The sequence below is a fragment of the Plectrocnemia conspersa genome, unplaced genomic scaffold (genome assembly GCF_051122295.1).
Source record: "Plectrocnemia conspersa isolate PC_06_02 unplaced genomic scaffold, ASM5112229v1 ptg000010l, whole genome shotgun sequence".
NCBI lineage: Eukaryota > Metazoa > Arthropoda > Insecta > Trichoptera > Polycentropodidae > Plectrocnemia > Plectrocnemia conspersa.
Window position 1 is genome coordinate 13,492,588 of NW_028277174.1, and position 17,863 is coordinate 13,510,450.

General features: G+C 28.3%; 1 protein-coding gene across 9 annotated transcripts in view; it reads right to left on the bottom strand.

The window, feature by feature from the left end:
- bru3 (CUGBP Elav-like family member bruno 3) overlaps window positions 1-17,863 on the bottom strand; it is a 731,908-nt gene that overhangs the window by 134,764 nt on the left and 579,281 nt on the right. For 6 of the 9 annotated variants that reach the window (XM_088194154.1, XM_088194155.1, XM_088194158.1 and 3 more), the window contains one exon: window positions 13,001-13,126. The exons of the other annotated variants lie outside the window; for them this stretch is intronic. In XM_088194154.1, the coding sequence (XP_088050280.1) occupies window positions 13,001-13,126 (126 nt within the window). The remainder of the gene's footprint in view (window positions 1-13,000; window positions 13,127-17,863) is intronic. 9 annotated transcript variants of the gene reach the window in all.

Sequence of the window (17,863 nt, forward strand, 5' to 3'; positions counted from 1 at the left end):
TCTACTCTTTGCAATATCAAAAAAGGAATTAAAATAGGTGGGTAGTAAATTAACAATATTCATCTGATGACATGGAAATATTTTCTAAAACCGTTAACGACCTTCCGAGATCTCTGGATAGTATAAATTAAGAATGTATAAATAAGGCCTAAGAAAAAACATCGATAAAACAAAAACACGGTAAGCTTAATATTATATGAATATAAAATAAGGAGGGTAAATTATTTTAAATACCTGGGTAGTTGCATAAATTAAAAAATGGACCCAGACGAAGAGAATTTACAATAAAAGTCAGTAAGTATCAAAATTTAAAGACCATAATTAAATTTGTAAAGTGTAATGTATGGTCAGTTTTTTTTTGTACGAATACGTGGACTTTAAAAGTTAATAAAATCAATAGACTGAAAGCGTTTGAAATGTGCCAAAAATTAATAGACATACCGAATTTTCTTCATGATGGGACGCGATTGAGAACGTCTTTCAATCATCAAACGGAGAAAGATGGAGTACCTCGGACTCATGAGATCCAAAATATTAGTTTCTTCATACTTTAATAGGGGAAAAATTTAATGAAAAATTAAATCGGAAAAAATAATATGCATTGGTTGCGAAACATATGCATATAGACGTGCAGAAAGCCGAATATTTTTTTCGTCCAGCGAAGGACCGAGAAGGATACTTATCAACAAGGTGGTTGCCAACAACAAAGTGGTTGCCAACGTCTAAAATTAGACATGAAACCAGAAAAAAAATATTTGAAAAACAAAATAGTGGTTAATTACTAAACAATTGCATTTAATCTTAAATTAAATATTCTTCTTACACATATCTATATATCGTGAATAAAATAATAAATATTTAATTGCATAATTAATTATTGCATATTTTTTTTAATATAAAAACTTCTAAATGTATCGAAAGTTTAAGCAAATGTGTATTAAAGTTTTTATTAAACATTATAATCTATTATTATAAGTCATTGAATATATAAGTTTTATTCGACTGAGTAATTTAAATTATATTTTTATTACAATATTACTATTAGCATTAAAGATATTTAGTGAAATACAATTTTTATATTAAGAAATACATATAGAAAGAATTCAGTTATTAAACATTATTTTTTTGTACTTCAAGTTGAAATATTAACACATAAAATAAAAATATTATTATTATGAATTTATAAAATACTTTCAATTACAAAAAATGTTGACTTATAACTATTCTTAAATTAATTAAATTATTCTAATTCTAACTTTTATATTGTTTTAAAAATTAAATTGTCTGCTATAATGAATATATATTATAAAACAACTAGATTATTCTTCATTTACCTATCGATCAACTATCGCCTTATCAATTCATTACCGTCACTTAGAATAATAATTAAAGAAATAGTCCTAAAAGTGTTAAAATATTATTTGGAGAATAAAATAATTAAATTCCGCGAAAATCAATCGATAACACATCAATCCATTTAAGTTAATTTTAATATAAAAAGATTACAGGCATTTTTTATTTAGATATAATAAAAAATTCGACACGGTATGGACGACATTTCGAGCTGACGGTTTAATTCACAAACTGTATATATATTAGACCCCCTCCCCTCCTGACTATATGTTACGTTTATTACTCTTATACCCAATATGTAAAAGCTATGTTGTTTCACTAAATAATGAACGCTGGATACCGCGTAAAATTCCATCTAAAGTTCCTCGCGCCATTTTTATTAATCTGTATGAGAACGATATCTCAAAATTTTAAAATATGCGTTCATTTATGTACGCTGACTATAGCTATGGTAATGCTCACGTTCTTAAAACAATTGTAAATTAATATAAAGCATATTTTTAAAACTTAAATAAATATTTAGAGAGGTAGAAAATTAAAATCAAATGGGATAAAAAAACAATCAAAAACAAATTTTGTCACCGCCTCTACAAAGTAAGCAGGGCTGTAATGTAAAATAAAAATAAATCGTTAAGTACCTGAACTTTAAACTTAAAGTTTACAAACATCTTTTGAAATTTTATTCTTAAAGGCTTGCCGCTATTGCGATCATTATACTGATATTTCATAATTTGTAAACATGAAACTGCTTATAAATTAGTAACATATTTATTTTGATATAACGTTATTCTTTATTGTACAGTTAATTATATACTTGAAATAAACGTTCTAAAATATATAAAATGTTGATAATCTATTTATAAATATTGATAAATAATATAAATATGGATGATTACTTTTCAAATCAAAGAATATTTTACGAGTATATTTGATTTTAATAAAAAATAATAATATATATTTATTTATTATCATAGATTAAATTGCATATTTTCAACATAAAGGTATGATTTATTAAAAGCAATATCTTTTTCTTCATTATATGAGTTTACAAACAAAGCTATTTTATCTTTTAACAATGTGTGGGTAATGGTTTATGTATATTTATTGTTAGTTTTTTTTTATAATTTACCACAAGGAAAATATTCACACCCCATCTTGTATATATCACCTCATAAAGCGATATATTGAAAATTGAAATTTATACACATACCGTATACGCAGTAGGGGTGCGGCGATACAGTATACATTCAATTCAAAAGAACAGGCGGTAGATAATAGAATCGACACCTGAAGAAAAGCGCGAACAGCCCCAGTCGAGGCATAAAGTCGCCCTCGAAATATTGAGGGGCGCCACATATGGCGCCTTGTTTTATGTTCTGTGAGAACATGTAGTGTTAAGTCTCTCGCATTGCCTACTGGGAAATCGAACCAGGCACCTTTTATACGCCGACTAATGCCCGATATGAGGGGTGGACCCATTTGAATTTGGTGCTACTTTCTCTCCTTTTTTAAGGTTTGCCTCCTTTTGTCTCTTTGGCGATAAAACGCATATGGCTCTTTTTTACGCCCGTCGTACAGTAGGTGGTGATAATGTAGGCATTTTTGGGGCGTCGGGCAGGTTATGGATGGTGATATTTGCGACGAAACGGCGTCGTACGATATGCCCATATATTGTATGAAGGCGTCAGATAATTTGATGGCGCCTCTTAGGTATGTGTCGCACGCCTCCGAATGACGTATGGGGTATGTGTAGAAATATAGACTATGTCACGTAATCAATTATAATGTCATGATATATTCTACGATAATATAGGGCAATCTAATATTTTCCTCAATAAAATAATACTAGATTAAAGAGCTTAAATTGTTTTTGAATTCTTTAAATATGTATTTCTCAAACGTTTGACACTTTTTTTCAATTACTTCCATGTTTCTTCAAATAGTACTAAGACATTTAAATTTTTAGTTTTTATAAAAGCTTGAAATTATTTTTTATAGCATTGAGATATCAGTATACAAAAAGCTTTAATTTATTTAAATTTTTTGTGTTTTACATGGTTTGTTTTGTCAACTTTTAATTATTTAGGAAATATAAAAACAACTTAAAGAAGCACGCGACGACTTTAATAATATTTTTAGTAATACAATGTTAGATAAAAATATAACTTTTTGCATTTGTAGTATTGGATTATTATAAAAAAATATGTAAGTTCTTTATTTATAAAATTAACTTTTAATATTACTCTTTGCATTTTATATGAATGTATAATACATATATCATATAAAACTTTATATGTTAGACCATCTATGAATATATTCGTTATTATTTAACATTGCGAAAATCTCATAGGCAAAAATAACACAGTATTCAAAAAGTGCGTGAATAGCAACACGTCAAAGGATCGAATTTGTTTATACGTGGAAAGCTACGAATCGGCACAATTGCTCAGAAGGGGAGGCCGTAACTCGAGTTGTATCGGCCATAACCACGCTCATATCCGTCCATTATGGCTTTCGAGGATTATTATTTTTTACACGTAAACCCCGAGCTAACAATGGCTGGCGTCTTGGTGGCAATTTTCCCCTGAAGAAACCGGCGAAAGTTACAATTTGACGGGGCAATAACGCGCGCGACATACACGTGTCACCGCCTTTATAGGTATCGCGAGCTTAATTGGCAAACTTTTCTATAATTCGAGTTAAATCGATGGTTACATTGCAATAAAGCTTTCAAACTTTAAAAGTGCATAAATAACATGCATAATAAATTTGTAAAAGAAATATATTCACATCGTATTTTTATACCATTAATATCAGTAATGACAGGAAATTTTAGAAATGAGGGGCATATGAAATAAAAATATAAAAATTATTTTTATTTATATTTATATTATTCTTAATATTCATTAAATAAAGAGCTTTTTTGCTTTTATATTATTTTAATAAATGCGTAGCAAAGCTTTGAAAAACAATAATAAACACAAACAGTTTATCAGTTAACAACATTTTATATAAAAATGTATCGTAATCAAAATAGAATTTTGTTTTTTACTGAATTAGAGTCACTGTTGTTTTAGTGACTCTAATTCAGTTACTAAAACGGCAGTTAAAAAATTAACTTTTAAGAATATTTTAAAATATTTTTTAAGCGCTGTACTCGTTTTATACTACTGCATAACATAGGGTGGATATGTGCCAGATGCTTGAAAATATGCACGCTTTCTTGAAAGTTTTTAATAAAGATCGAACGTATTTGAATGGCAGAAAAATGGTAATGATTTTCTCAACTACTCTGATCAGTCTTAACATTCCTTAAGTAATCTAAGAACTACAATTAAATATTAATAAAAATAACGTGCTTTGCGTGAAAATCAGCAGATTAAAAAATGTTTAAAATCTTTTCACAGATTTTTTTTGAAAATTATTTTACAAAATAAGACACGTATTGCCGATTCCACTTTTAATAAAATGTGTCTTTTAAAAATATAATTGAGAATAATAAACTAATATGTTTAAATAAATGTTATATTATTAAATAGGTATCAACAATATTTCACTGTATTTTAATTATCACATATATTCTCTAAGAATAAGAAGTATTAATAAAAGTTTTTTGAGGAATGAAAATCAATGAAAACCAGAATGCCTACTTCTAACAATAAAACTGAAATGTTAAAGCGTTGCCATTCTTAATTGGTGTATACCGCACGTCAATGATAATGTGGCTTTGAACAAAAATAGATAGGTAGCGCAATAAGGGTATAAAAATTATGCATGACACCGAGTATTGCACAATAACCACAACATTTTCATAATAATTACCCATTACAACTAACATAAAAACAAACTATATAAATATATGCGCCTGTTTATGTTTTTAGCCCTTGGTTTTTTGACCACTTGGATACCTGGAGCTGATTTTTCCAATGTGCTTCAATGAATAATAATGTGTTTTTGAAGATTACTTATTTTTTATTATCGTAAAGCTTTAACAAACAATCGATATAAACGATGTAATCATATTGGGAGAAAAGATCAAGAGCATCCGCAAAACACATCGATACTCACAACAAATCAAGAGAATTAACAGTAGAATAAGCAAGAGATCATCAAAAGATCATCACATGACCCGTTGATGCAAACGACAATCGATGTAAAGTTCTAGAACCCATATTTTTCCTCTAAAAAGGTAGCAATTTATTTATTTTAAAAGTCTGCCACTGATGTATTGTACCAATAAATGTAAAAATACATAAATATTCGCATAGCGTTTAATGGGTGTCGTATTCCGCATGTGACATGTCTTACACACGCAATAATGCAGCAGTGAGTTATCAAATACAGGGTGTTCACGATTTATGCGAGCGCATTACCCGGGCAATAACTGAGTAATGACATCAATATCCACAGCACGGGTATAAAACTATGTATATCCGCAAACAGAGCTGCCAATTGCGAGTTCTTGGTACCCGACTGAAATATCCCAGATCTTTGCTTTTACGATGCTTTTATCCGCAGTTGATTTCCACGAGCGATCGGTTTTGGGAATTAACTTGGCAATTTTCACGCATTTCGACACGTTACGATCGCACGATCAAATTACCTCTGGTGCAATATTAACGCAATAAACGTTGACCGGCCGAAATATGAGTTTTATGGGGCTTATGGTACGAAAGCGTGTTTTGTCACGTAGAAGAAATTTGTGAAGTGACCTTGAAATGAAAAAATGTACAGATAATAAAAATAGTTCATGAGTCATTTGACCATTTAATTAAATTTATTAATTATTAATTGATCAAGAATCAACAAATGTAACTAGATACATTGATTTACAATAGCTGTTAAAACACTTTTAAGAAAGTTTTATATGAGATAATTCATTACAATTATAACTTTTTTTTAATACTCTGACCTTCATAGATTTCTTTTAATAAAAAACGATTTTTCATAATTGATAAATAGTTTTATATATTGCAAGAATATATATATATATATATATATATATATATATATATATATATATATATATATATATATATATATATATATATATATATATATATATATATATATATATATATATATATATATATATATATATATGTATATATATTTATTTAAAAACAATCTATTTTGTATTAATATATAAAGTTAATACAAATAATGTTTATTATTAAAGATCACGTATAGTAATGATAATAAGAGTTAATTATTGTTGTACACATTGATTTATGTTTTCCTACTGATTTCGCAAGTAACTAAATTAATTGGATACTTATGAAAGTTTAGCATTTAACTAAAAACCACACGTGTGCGTACACTCGTGATGTATTTCCCGGCTTATATGTTACACGTGTACATGTAAGGCGTCTGCTTAATAATTAAACGTATCAATTTTTGAGAATTAAGGGAGCACTTCGCGTATAAGAAATTGCACAAACACGACCGCCGAGCTTTGTTAATATTTGAACACGTTTTGAGTTTGCTCAAAAGCGCCGTCAATTTCGACGTCGACCTTGGCGCTCGAAAGCTACAGCGAAAGCTTAAAACGGCAATTATTTTTAAAAGAGAATCTGCAAAGGACGTTACTAATATTCATGAAACGTTCATTACGTTTCTTTTTTCACGAAGAGAGAAAAAAAAACATTTCATCGTTATTATTATTAATTTAAATGAAACGGTGCTTCAATGAGAAATGGAAAATTTATACTTTTGCTAAGGTTACAATTTTTTATTCAAGACAAAAAATGGTAAAACAATTATTTTGATATATTTTACTTCAACCGAAAAAAGCTTTTGTAAAATTATTAACTGCGGAAAAACTGATATTAGAACAAAATTTTGATTTTTTTAAATAACAATATATTCGAAAGGGTTTTTAAGAAGTTATTTTGAGTAGGTAAAGAATCAAATTTTATTTTGTAAAAATTAAGCTAACAGTATAAAACTGATTCGTGTAGCAGAAATATTTTTTTAATTTAAATTATTATTAATTAACTAAAAATAAAAACATATATAATTTAATTATTAGAATCGTAATAAAAAAATAATATAACAACGTTAATAATTATACAAAATATATATTTTATATTATTAAAATATCTATCATCGTTACTCATAAACAAACTGTAATTAGATGCGATTTAAAATGAAAGTAGCGTTATTTTAGTTTATTAGGAAGTTGTATTTGTGTAACTTGTACAGGTCAAAGTTAAGCTTATTCATTTTCCAAAGCACAATAAAATAAATCTATTGTAAAAATAGTACAACCTTTTATATTATATTAAATATACAAATTTTATAAATAAATATATATACAAAAGAGGACGGAATAGCGTAGTCTTTAACGTCCAGAATAGTAACTCAAAGGTTGCGGGTTCGAGCCCCGGCAGCGCCACTCGAATCTTTATTCATAAAAATACGCTATTATAAAAAACCTGTTTCAGTTACAGGGACATCTATTGGTTATAAATTATATTACACATAATAATTTATAAATAATAATATAGATTTACAGATTTACCCCGTTGTAACGCATTGGGCTTATGTCTGTTGGGTTACAAAGGAAGATTTATGAATAATATTTTTTTTTAATAAATTGGTAAGCATTTATTAAAATAATTTAAAATTATATTCAAATGAAAAATACCCTTTTAGTTTTAGATCAAAAAGCTCACCACAGAATGTGATAGGAAATCACTACATTTAATTGATTTTCTAATATACATAATAATTTTATATTATACACCTAATTAATTAATTAGCGTAAAATTAAAATGTGACTGTTTTAAATAGATTTGTAGAATTTTTCTATAATAATTATTATTACTATTAAAAATTACTTAAAAAATAACATATGTATTTTCGTATACAATAAATATTTTTCTGTAGTTTTAATAAGAAAATTTTAGTTTATCACTAAATGGTATGATTTTTTATACTAAAAGCAGTAAATAATGTAATTTTTAGACAATAAATGACATAGCCTCAAATAATTTTTTGCTCTAATAAATAATATTTAATCTAAAATAAATCATGTTTTAAAGTTTTCTTTCATAAATTCATGGCAAATAAATACACTTTTCACACTCTTCAAATCATTTTTAAGAAGTCTACAGATTCAAATGATAAGCTTCTTGAATTTATTGTATAAACTTAATTACCATCTCTAAGCATTTATTATATAAGCAGAATATCACAGCTAAATATGTTAACATATAATATATACTAATACAATTGTATTAGAATGATAAAATTATTAATTTTGAACGTAACCGTTTGTAGTGGTTTTCCGCTGTTTTCCACAATATTGCTTTTGTTATTGTGTTACTATAATGTTATTTCGATAAGTTAACAACCATTTTAACCGCTTAATCTTCGAACGTTACGACACAATAATTCGACTTTAATTAAACGTTTCGCACACAACATGCGAAGCGAAACGCCAGAAAAACACAATAATAGGCGAACATTAAATAAACACGCGAACACGTGTGTAGAGAGATTATTGTTGCCGGGTGGCGCGAGAGCCGTTTCAGTGCTCATATGTGTAATGCACGATCGGCGGGCGGCGATTTTTGGGGGGCGCCCGAGCTTTTCGCTCTTTTTCACGCCAAATGCCAAACATTTTAAGCGTACAGTAAGCGAATCATTTGCGGTTTTCCACCGTTAAGCTGCACACTAACTCGTTATTTACAACCAGCGCACAAATTACCGCCGCCGCCACCACCTGCCAGGGCCGATTTTATTATTTGGGCTCCGCTGTAAAACTGCAATAAAAGCGCCGGCGGATTTGCATTTTTCGGTCCGGGGGGCGATTATGATGTGCGTAAAGAGGATTTAATCTCGCTCGGGACAGATGCAAATGGACCGGAGAGCTGGTGTTCGTAAAATATGCACCGCGTGCGCAATTACACAAAGCGATTTTTTATAATCGTAAAGTGCGTTGAAATTTTTAAAATTCATCACGTAATAAGACTTGAAAATAAAATTAAACAGAAAAATTTAAGCATAAATTTTAAAATATGTACAAGCGTCATGTTTGAATCATAAAATGTTAACTAGTTCCATATACTAAGATCAATTTATACCTACTGTATACTTAAATGGTTCCCCAAAAACCACAAATACAAGAAATATATTTACTAGCATTACTATAAATCGGTAATTAATATCGTTAATTGAATCCTATATATTCACCCTAATGGTTTTCTAAAAAATACAATATAATTTCGATCGATCATTACAAATTAGATTTAAATAGATTTTTTTGATCTCAGGAATGAAAATCAAGATGACGTGTACAGTAATATTTATCGATTATTAGCTAAATAATTAGTATATAATTATAGAAAATAATTGTCACTGATTTACAATGTTTGATTGTGGTATCTTACTCCAGTACTCATTATATGTTGCGACGTAGATTTTCGTCACAACAAAATTCATTTCAAGCATTTATGTTGCTTTAAATAAATTTACAAAAATAAAATACAATATTAGATAAACGTACTGTAATGTTCAAAGCGTTCATAATTATTATAGAAACTTAAGCTAAAACACGTTTTCAAACTTCAAACATACAAACACACGTACGTTTGGCGGTCTTGACTCTCATGGACCGACAGCTGAGTAGTATCAAACACAATCAATCGAACGCCTAATTGGCATCTCTTGCATAAATATGTACGTCAGGCATCGGCGCTAATTCGCCAACGGCAACCAAAACCAAACACTGACAACAAACCATCAACCATTAGGCTGACGCATAAATTATTCATTTTCTGGCGAAAACGTGAAATGTTTCGCAGCCACGGGGCGGGAATTGGCTATCAGCGTTTTGCGCCCGCGAATTTTCATCGCACTCATGCAAAATTAAACACCCTTAAAGTAATATCACGATGCTTGTCTGTCTATGGGTGAAATTTATTATTCAACCAAACTAAGGCTTAAGTTTCGACTAAAAGCGTCAGGTAAAGCCCAAACTTAAATTCCTCAGAAATCTAACATTAAAATACCTTTGAAAATATATTTTTATATTGACTATTTTAAATTAAATATTTATAATATACAATCAACGCGTATTCATTATATATATATATAATATACATGTATCAGTATAACATGAATGCTGACTACTGGATGCGTATCAGTATTTATTGCTCCTCGGTCTAATCAGTCAATCGAGTTTTGTGTTCCATTTATGAAATTAAGCTCTAAAGACGTGTATTCTGAGCGATTTGACCCTTTGAACTTTCCAAATAGATCAAAGGCGAGCTTTCTGCGACGTGGTTGACAAATCGGCCGTTAACATTCTCGTATAGATACTATTCTATACTCTTCCACGCATTAAATTCACTTCAATTGATCGACAAAAGCTCACCATGTTACATTCTAATAAAATTGCGTATAAATCTTAAATTAAATTTAAGAGATATAAGACCCAAGGCGTATATTTATAAATAAATATTTATTTGCTTAAGAATTTGCTAGTATTTATATGGTTTAAATGCCAGGATTCATCGCGATTAGAACGTACGATTCTATATTTCGGCAGTGATGCATCTACAATGGTCACATATTTTTAAGATCTGTTATAAAAAATTCGGGACTATGATAATTTAAATATTGTGTCTAACTAATTAAATTGCCTCTTTGTATTAAGCTGGTTTTTAATTCATACCTTTTGTATTGAAAATACATTTTAAAGATGTTTTAAATTTATGGTAGTAAAACACAAAATAATCCGAGATATACGCAAAAAATATTTTAGAATCACTTCTAATATATCTGTTTTATTTCTTTATCATAAGAACCATTTAAATGGCTTTTATTTTTAATATTATCACAGTACAACAGGATTTTTGCCATAAAGGTAATAAAAATCGACTCATATGTAATATTACACAATAATTCTAAATCTGTCATCCTTTTTTTTAATGTGTTTTTTTCGATGTAGATAATATCGGTAAATTTTATTTGGTTTTAAATAATTTTTTAAAATTTTATTTCTATTAAATATGTCATACTAAATTTGATCTGAAAATTGGTCTTTACGTTTTATATTATAGATTTTAAACTCAAAATTTCAGTGAGAAAATTTCTTCCAAAAATAAACTTTTAATCATAAAAGAACTACTATTTTTAATTTTTTTTTTTAATATCTATAGTTTTTAGTTTGTGTCAAATATTTAAACATACACTTGTTTTCATTATTTTTAATAATAAAATAACTACAAAAATTACTCCATGAATATATTTTTATATTTTATCGTGTCATAAAAACAGCTTAACACTAATAATATTTTTAAATATTTTGTGCGTCATTGTAGATTTATAACGCGTAGTTATTTAAATTGTTTTGCATCAAATTTTAATATATTGATAGCTTATACACAGATTAACAATTATTTCATTATTTAATTTTTTTATAATCGATGATTATAAATTAAAAACTTAAAAATAAATTTACTCACTAGTCATTTAAATACTAATAACTAATAAAATTGATTTCGAAGTATAATCAAGATTAGTGATTCTCAAATGATGGTCCGTTATATTTAGCGTCAATTTTAAAATGTAATACTAAAAAATAAAATAAGAATCTTTAAAATCTGTGCCCCTGCAAGTGGCCCTGTGGTTTTTAAAAACGTTTTAATATATTTAAAACGCGTACAAGAAAAATACACAGAAATGTTTCTACTTTTTGAACAATTTTTAATTGCTGCTGAAGTAAGCTAAAAATTAATTTAAAACATTGTCGCTCAACGATTAAGGGCTTTAATTCAATACTTTAAATACTATTATCTGATAATGAAAATTCTCGCAAAATATAGATTAATAATCTTTTTTATGGAAGAATTTTAATACAGGAGATACAGATCCTACTATATAATTAACATTCTTTATTTCTGCGTTAGTAATCCGTGAAACATATATTTTCTTTGTGAAAATATTAAAACACAATAGAAAAATTATTATTATGTAAGAAATACCAAACCATATTTTTTACTAAATAGTTTGTAATATTTTTTGACATTATTTTCTGAAGCTTAAGATTTAGTTAATTAAAAAATTTTGTCTTACACAAATAAAAAAATCCATTAAAATTATTTATGATCAGGATTATGTAATGAAATAATATGTCTTACTACAATTTTTAAAAATTGCGACTTTGGAGAGAAAATCCAATGATGCAATTTTACGAATGTTTATTAAATCAATATATCTTTAGCAGCTGTAGTGTTATTTTCCATTTTTAATAAAGTCGTATATCTGTATATTATGAAAATATTTATAATAGAATATTTATATAATAATATTAATAATATTTATATTAATATATCAATATAAAAATATTTATAATGGTGTAATATATAAGATGCTACATACGTAATGTGCCAGTATGCCTAAAATCATAAAGCGCTAATAGAACTAAAAATCATAATATAAAAATGATTATGAAACTACTAAAAGTACCATATACCGATATAACGCCCCGCCGATGCTTAAGGCGTTAACGGGATTTTTTACGGGGCGTTAATGCACGTATGAAAAAGCGTCTCGCGACGTTCTGGGAATACAAAGTACTGATAGTGGATAAGTAGTAGAGTTTCCTCTGGTAATGTGTACGTGTTTTTGGACTTACCTTTACTAGTCCCGTCGGGCCCTCTCAGGATCGTGCACTCTTCTATAGTACCGAACGGTGCGAAAAGTTGGCGGACATCTTCTTCAGTTTGTTGCTTGCTGAGCATGCCAACGAACAGTTTTCTGTCTGCTCACCCAGACACCGTCGTGTGTGCAATGCAAAAAAGAAACAAAAAGACAAAAATCAAAACTCGACGCCAACATGTGTGTGACGACGTTATTGACGACATACACACGGAATGACGAACATTAAAAACAATTTTACAAAAAAACAATAACCATTCAAGCTTAGTGGTAAACTGACAATATATATATAAATATATATAATATAATATAATATATCATACATGGTGTGTTTCTGTGATTTGATGACTATTGACATTCTCTGCAGTACCTACGATTGATTGATGTATAATGATTTGACAATAATAATAATAATAATAATAACATGTGTTAAATAATTTAATATTATTTGACAAAATCAAACATAAATGCCATTTAATAATACATATAATATATTCATATACTATATAAATATAATATGCGTTTGAAGCTCACGAACTTTTTCATACGTTTTTTTTTCATAGTAATAAAATATTGTAAATAATAAATATTATGATGTATGTTTGTGTGAAAATTAAATCAACAAATTAAATTGCGTGCAATGCCAATTAACTACATTCAGTGAAAATTACTACGTATTTAAGAAATTCATTATTAATATCGCAACTCTAATGACATTTATGTAAAAATAGCTAGATTAAAAATTCATGCATATTTCTGCTCGAGTTCTTAATTATTTTAATTATGTAAAAATTTGAAGTATATAAAGCACGCTTGCATGAACTTTGAATCACAATATATGAACTATTTTAATGATAAACAATTTAAAATTGAAATTAGATTGCGTTCTAATATCATGTATGAAAAATGAGTTTATACCAAGTCACACATTGTCGGTATTTAAACGGTTAGATCGGTGTGTGCGATTCTGGTATCGGTATCGAGTCTCGCAAAGTCAAATTAATTCGCGAGCACTTGATATTTACGTTATGAAGTTATCTCGGCGAGATAAATTTAATAACTGCCTCGGTTTCACCTTTCACAGGTGCCGTTTCAATTAGTCATTAATAACGGAACAATGTGAAATTGTACAAATGTCTGTGTTCACTTGAATAATTCTGTTTATGTTTCGTTCCATTAACCCTTTCCCGCCGCCGGCCGTATGATTTATAACGCGGAAATTGTAGTGTTCATTAATGTCCACGGGGTGATTTATCGAGCCGAAAGGCGCTGTCATTACGATTTTTTTGCTAGGCGAAAAATTTTCGCCCAGATGTTATTAAAAGAATGTCTCTTGTGCAAGTTCACAATAATATTTTGATCGTTAGAGTGTAAAAACGGTTGCTGGAAAAGAGGGATTTTCCGAAAAGGAAAAAACATAGAGACAATGCATTTTGTAGAAGATTTAAGGAGTCAATTAAGAAGGTTAAGCTCGGCAGCTTTGTAAAAGCAGAGTCGCGCCAATAGAGTGGGAAACATAGAAAAAACGTCTAATGTAAGAACACTTTATATCTACAGTTAAATTTAATAACATTGTATAATGTATTTAAAACAAGTATTTTTGTTTAAATGCTCATAACTCATAAACGATTACTTCTACAAAAAATAACAATATATAAATAAATATTATACAGACATTGATATAAATGGCTTATATTAAACTTTCTTTACAAATTTAACATTGTTTAAGTAAACAGTTAGAGCATAAAAAATAATAAATTAAAAAAAAAACCACTTGCTTCTCTTCAAGTTAAGCTAATGTATATGTTTATAAAATATTGTACATAACTCTTTAAAAAGTAGTTCCATGTGCTTTCATTGTTTATTAAATTATCTTCAATTATATATTTTTTATATCTCACCCTAAATTTCTAAATTATGAAAATTTATTTTTATATAATGATAATATTCATTAATTAGAATTTATAACTTTACCAATCTAAAAAGTGTTTAATTTATTTCTATCAATATTAGTATTACTGAAATGTTTTATAAGCAGGAAAGCTGTTTAAGAATTGTATTTAATCGGTAAATTATTACTATTAAAAATAATTAGCTCATTTTAAACTGCTTAGAGATTTTTAATACATAGTATATTATGGTTCCATTAGATAAAATTTCGTTTTCTCCAATCTCTATTAAATACTTTTACAGTTTGGGATCTAATAGTATTCGTAAATAGATAAAACACATATTAAACAGTATATGTGTATCATATTTTAAGAATATTAAACAAATTAATATTTTATCAAGGTTTACATGTATCTTTAATTATAATTTGTAGATATTTAGACAATGTATAACACATATCAGTAGAATTAAATTTATTAGGCATTCTGTCACTGTAGATGAGAGACACTGTGTTGGCTAATCAAGATGCCATAATTCATACAAAACTACAGTCACACAATCCTGATTTATAATCGTATTTATTTACACGATTTCTATAATAATTTAAACACGAATGTGTGTTTGTTCACGTCTTCATTACCATGTAATTGGGTGTCACGAGGGTGGTTTTAGGGCCATAACGGCGTGTGATAACAATCTCAGGCTCAATATTGACATCGGAGCCAAGTGCTGTATTGTAAATATGTACTTTAGGCATTGTCAAACAGCAAGTTATGTCGAATTACCAACGATTCCTGAATTGTAATATTTTTTCTGGCGAGACACGAGATTGATTTTTTTCAACGTCTCCAGTAATGCTGACCTTATGCATTATGTGGGAAGGTCACAGGAATCGCAAAGTCACTGAAGGTGGCTCGCCATTGTTTGTGTTAAATTATGTTATATAATTAATGCGGTTATCTGAGCTCATGTCTGTGAATTAGATGTATTTTTCGCTGCACACGCACGAGTATTCGTCTTTGAGCTCAAACCTCCCGCAACACAGCGAACAGAGTTTAGCAATTATAAATTCATAACTTTGAAGGAGAAACTTCGAATAGATAACTATGAATAATGGATTCCAACGACGGAGGAAACATGACTGAGCTGGAATGCCATTTAAATGTGAACTCATTACTATTATACCAGCTGCACGTATACGATATAAGCGCATACTTTTCACAATAAAAAATAATAATAATAAGAACCCAATCAGAATGAGGTTTTTGGTTTGGCGATTACAAATGAGACCTGGCGGTTAAATAATGGACCCCGAATATAATTTGGTAAATGCCAGTTGAAACTTCTTCATCCACACCCCTCAGTGTGGCCGCGAAGGGTTGAGGTTGAGGTTGGGTTAGGGGGTGGTTTGAAGACCAGCCAGCGGCGTTTTTGTTTCCAACTTACTTCTTGCCGTCAAAACTTTATTGTTTGCTCTTTAATAATCTTTAATATTTACAAAGGAGCGTCATTACTGTCCGCGCAGATGGAGATGAAGTTTTATTAAAATTATTTTGTTTGAAACCTTCTGAGGGGGTTCAAGATGGCGGGGCTCTATTCCGGAGACACTTACCATATTTTGTCAACGAAAGTTATTTATTTAGCCTGACAAATATATATATATATATATATATATATATATATATATATATATATATATATATATATATATATATATATATATATATATATATATATATATATATATATATATATATATATATATATATATATATATATATATATATATGTACATAATTAAAGTTCTAACACCTCCAAATATAATGAATTTTTTATCACGATTATATGATATTTATACGTATTACTAATACACATATGCAATGATAGTACATGAGTGTTACACGTGTTAATCATATCACTTACATAATATTTAAACTATTATTTACAATATATAGACAAAATAAAAACAACAAGTTATCATAAAAATACTACCTAACGATGCACAGTTAATAAAATAATCGGTTAAGTATGAAAAATATTAAAATTATTGATACGAAGGCTTCATCCTTATCAGTGCTGCATGATGCAACAGCCACAGCGCCATGAATAAACATCACTATAATATAACATAAACAAATAAAAATCTATGTCACTCCATCAAGCTATTATCTAATATCTTATGCCTGTGAAAAAATAATATTGAATAAATAATATTAAATAATAGAATCACCACACCCATCGTGATTACGTGAGAATATATAACATATTAAGCATAAGAGTAATCTAGTGAGACACAAAAGTAAATTAAAATTAAAAACATACAACCACAGTACGATCGAGCTTTAGCTGGTGACACAACATAAATTTAAATGATAAATTAAACATAAATTAATCAAAATCATATCGATATGTATAACAAATTATATCACTACACCACGAACAACACCCTAGGGCACGAACGACATCGTAGACAACATAAGGCCACAACTCATGGTCACACTTTTGGATTTTTATGAAAATATATATAAAGAGTAAATACACTTCTGCAAAGATCTCAAATTTCATCACATTCATAGCCAAAACATTGGGGACAATCTAAGTTTTAGATTAGAGCGAATAACGATTGTAGTATTAATTATTGTAGATATAGGAAATTTTACATCAAATATTTATAAAAAAAACTTTAAGATCGATTTAATTTAAGACTTTTTATAAAACAGTACATTTGATCTGTTTCATTAATTCAAGTACCAGAATAAAAATATGTTAATTTATATGATTTTTTTGGGAAAAATATTTAACATCAAATACAAATCAAACACAAATTATTTAAGAAGCTACGAATAAATGTATTTTGTTGTTAAAATTTTATGTTAATTAGTGAATAATGGACAAATATGTGAGTTTTGCTAAATTTGTATTATGAAATTTAGTGGTTTTATATGGTATG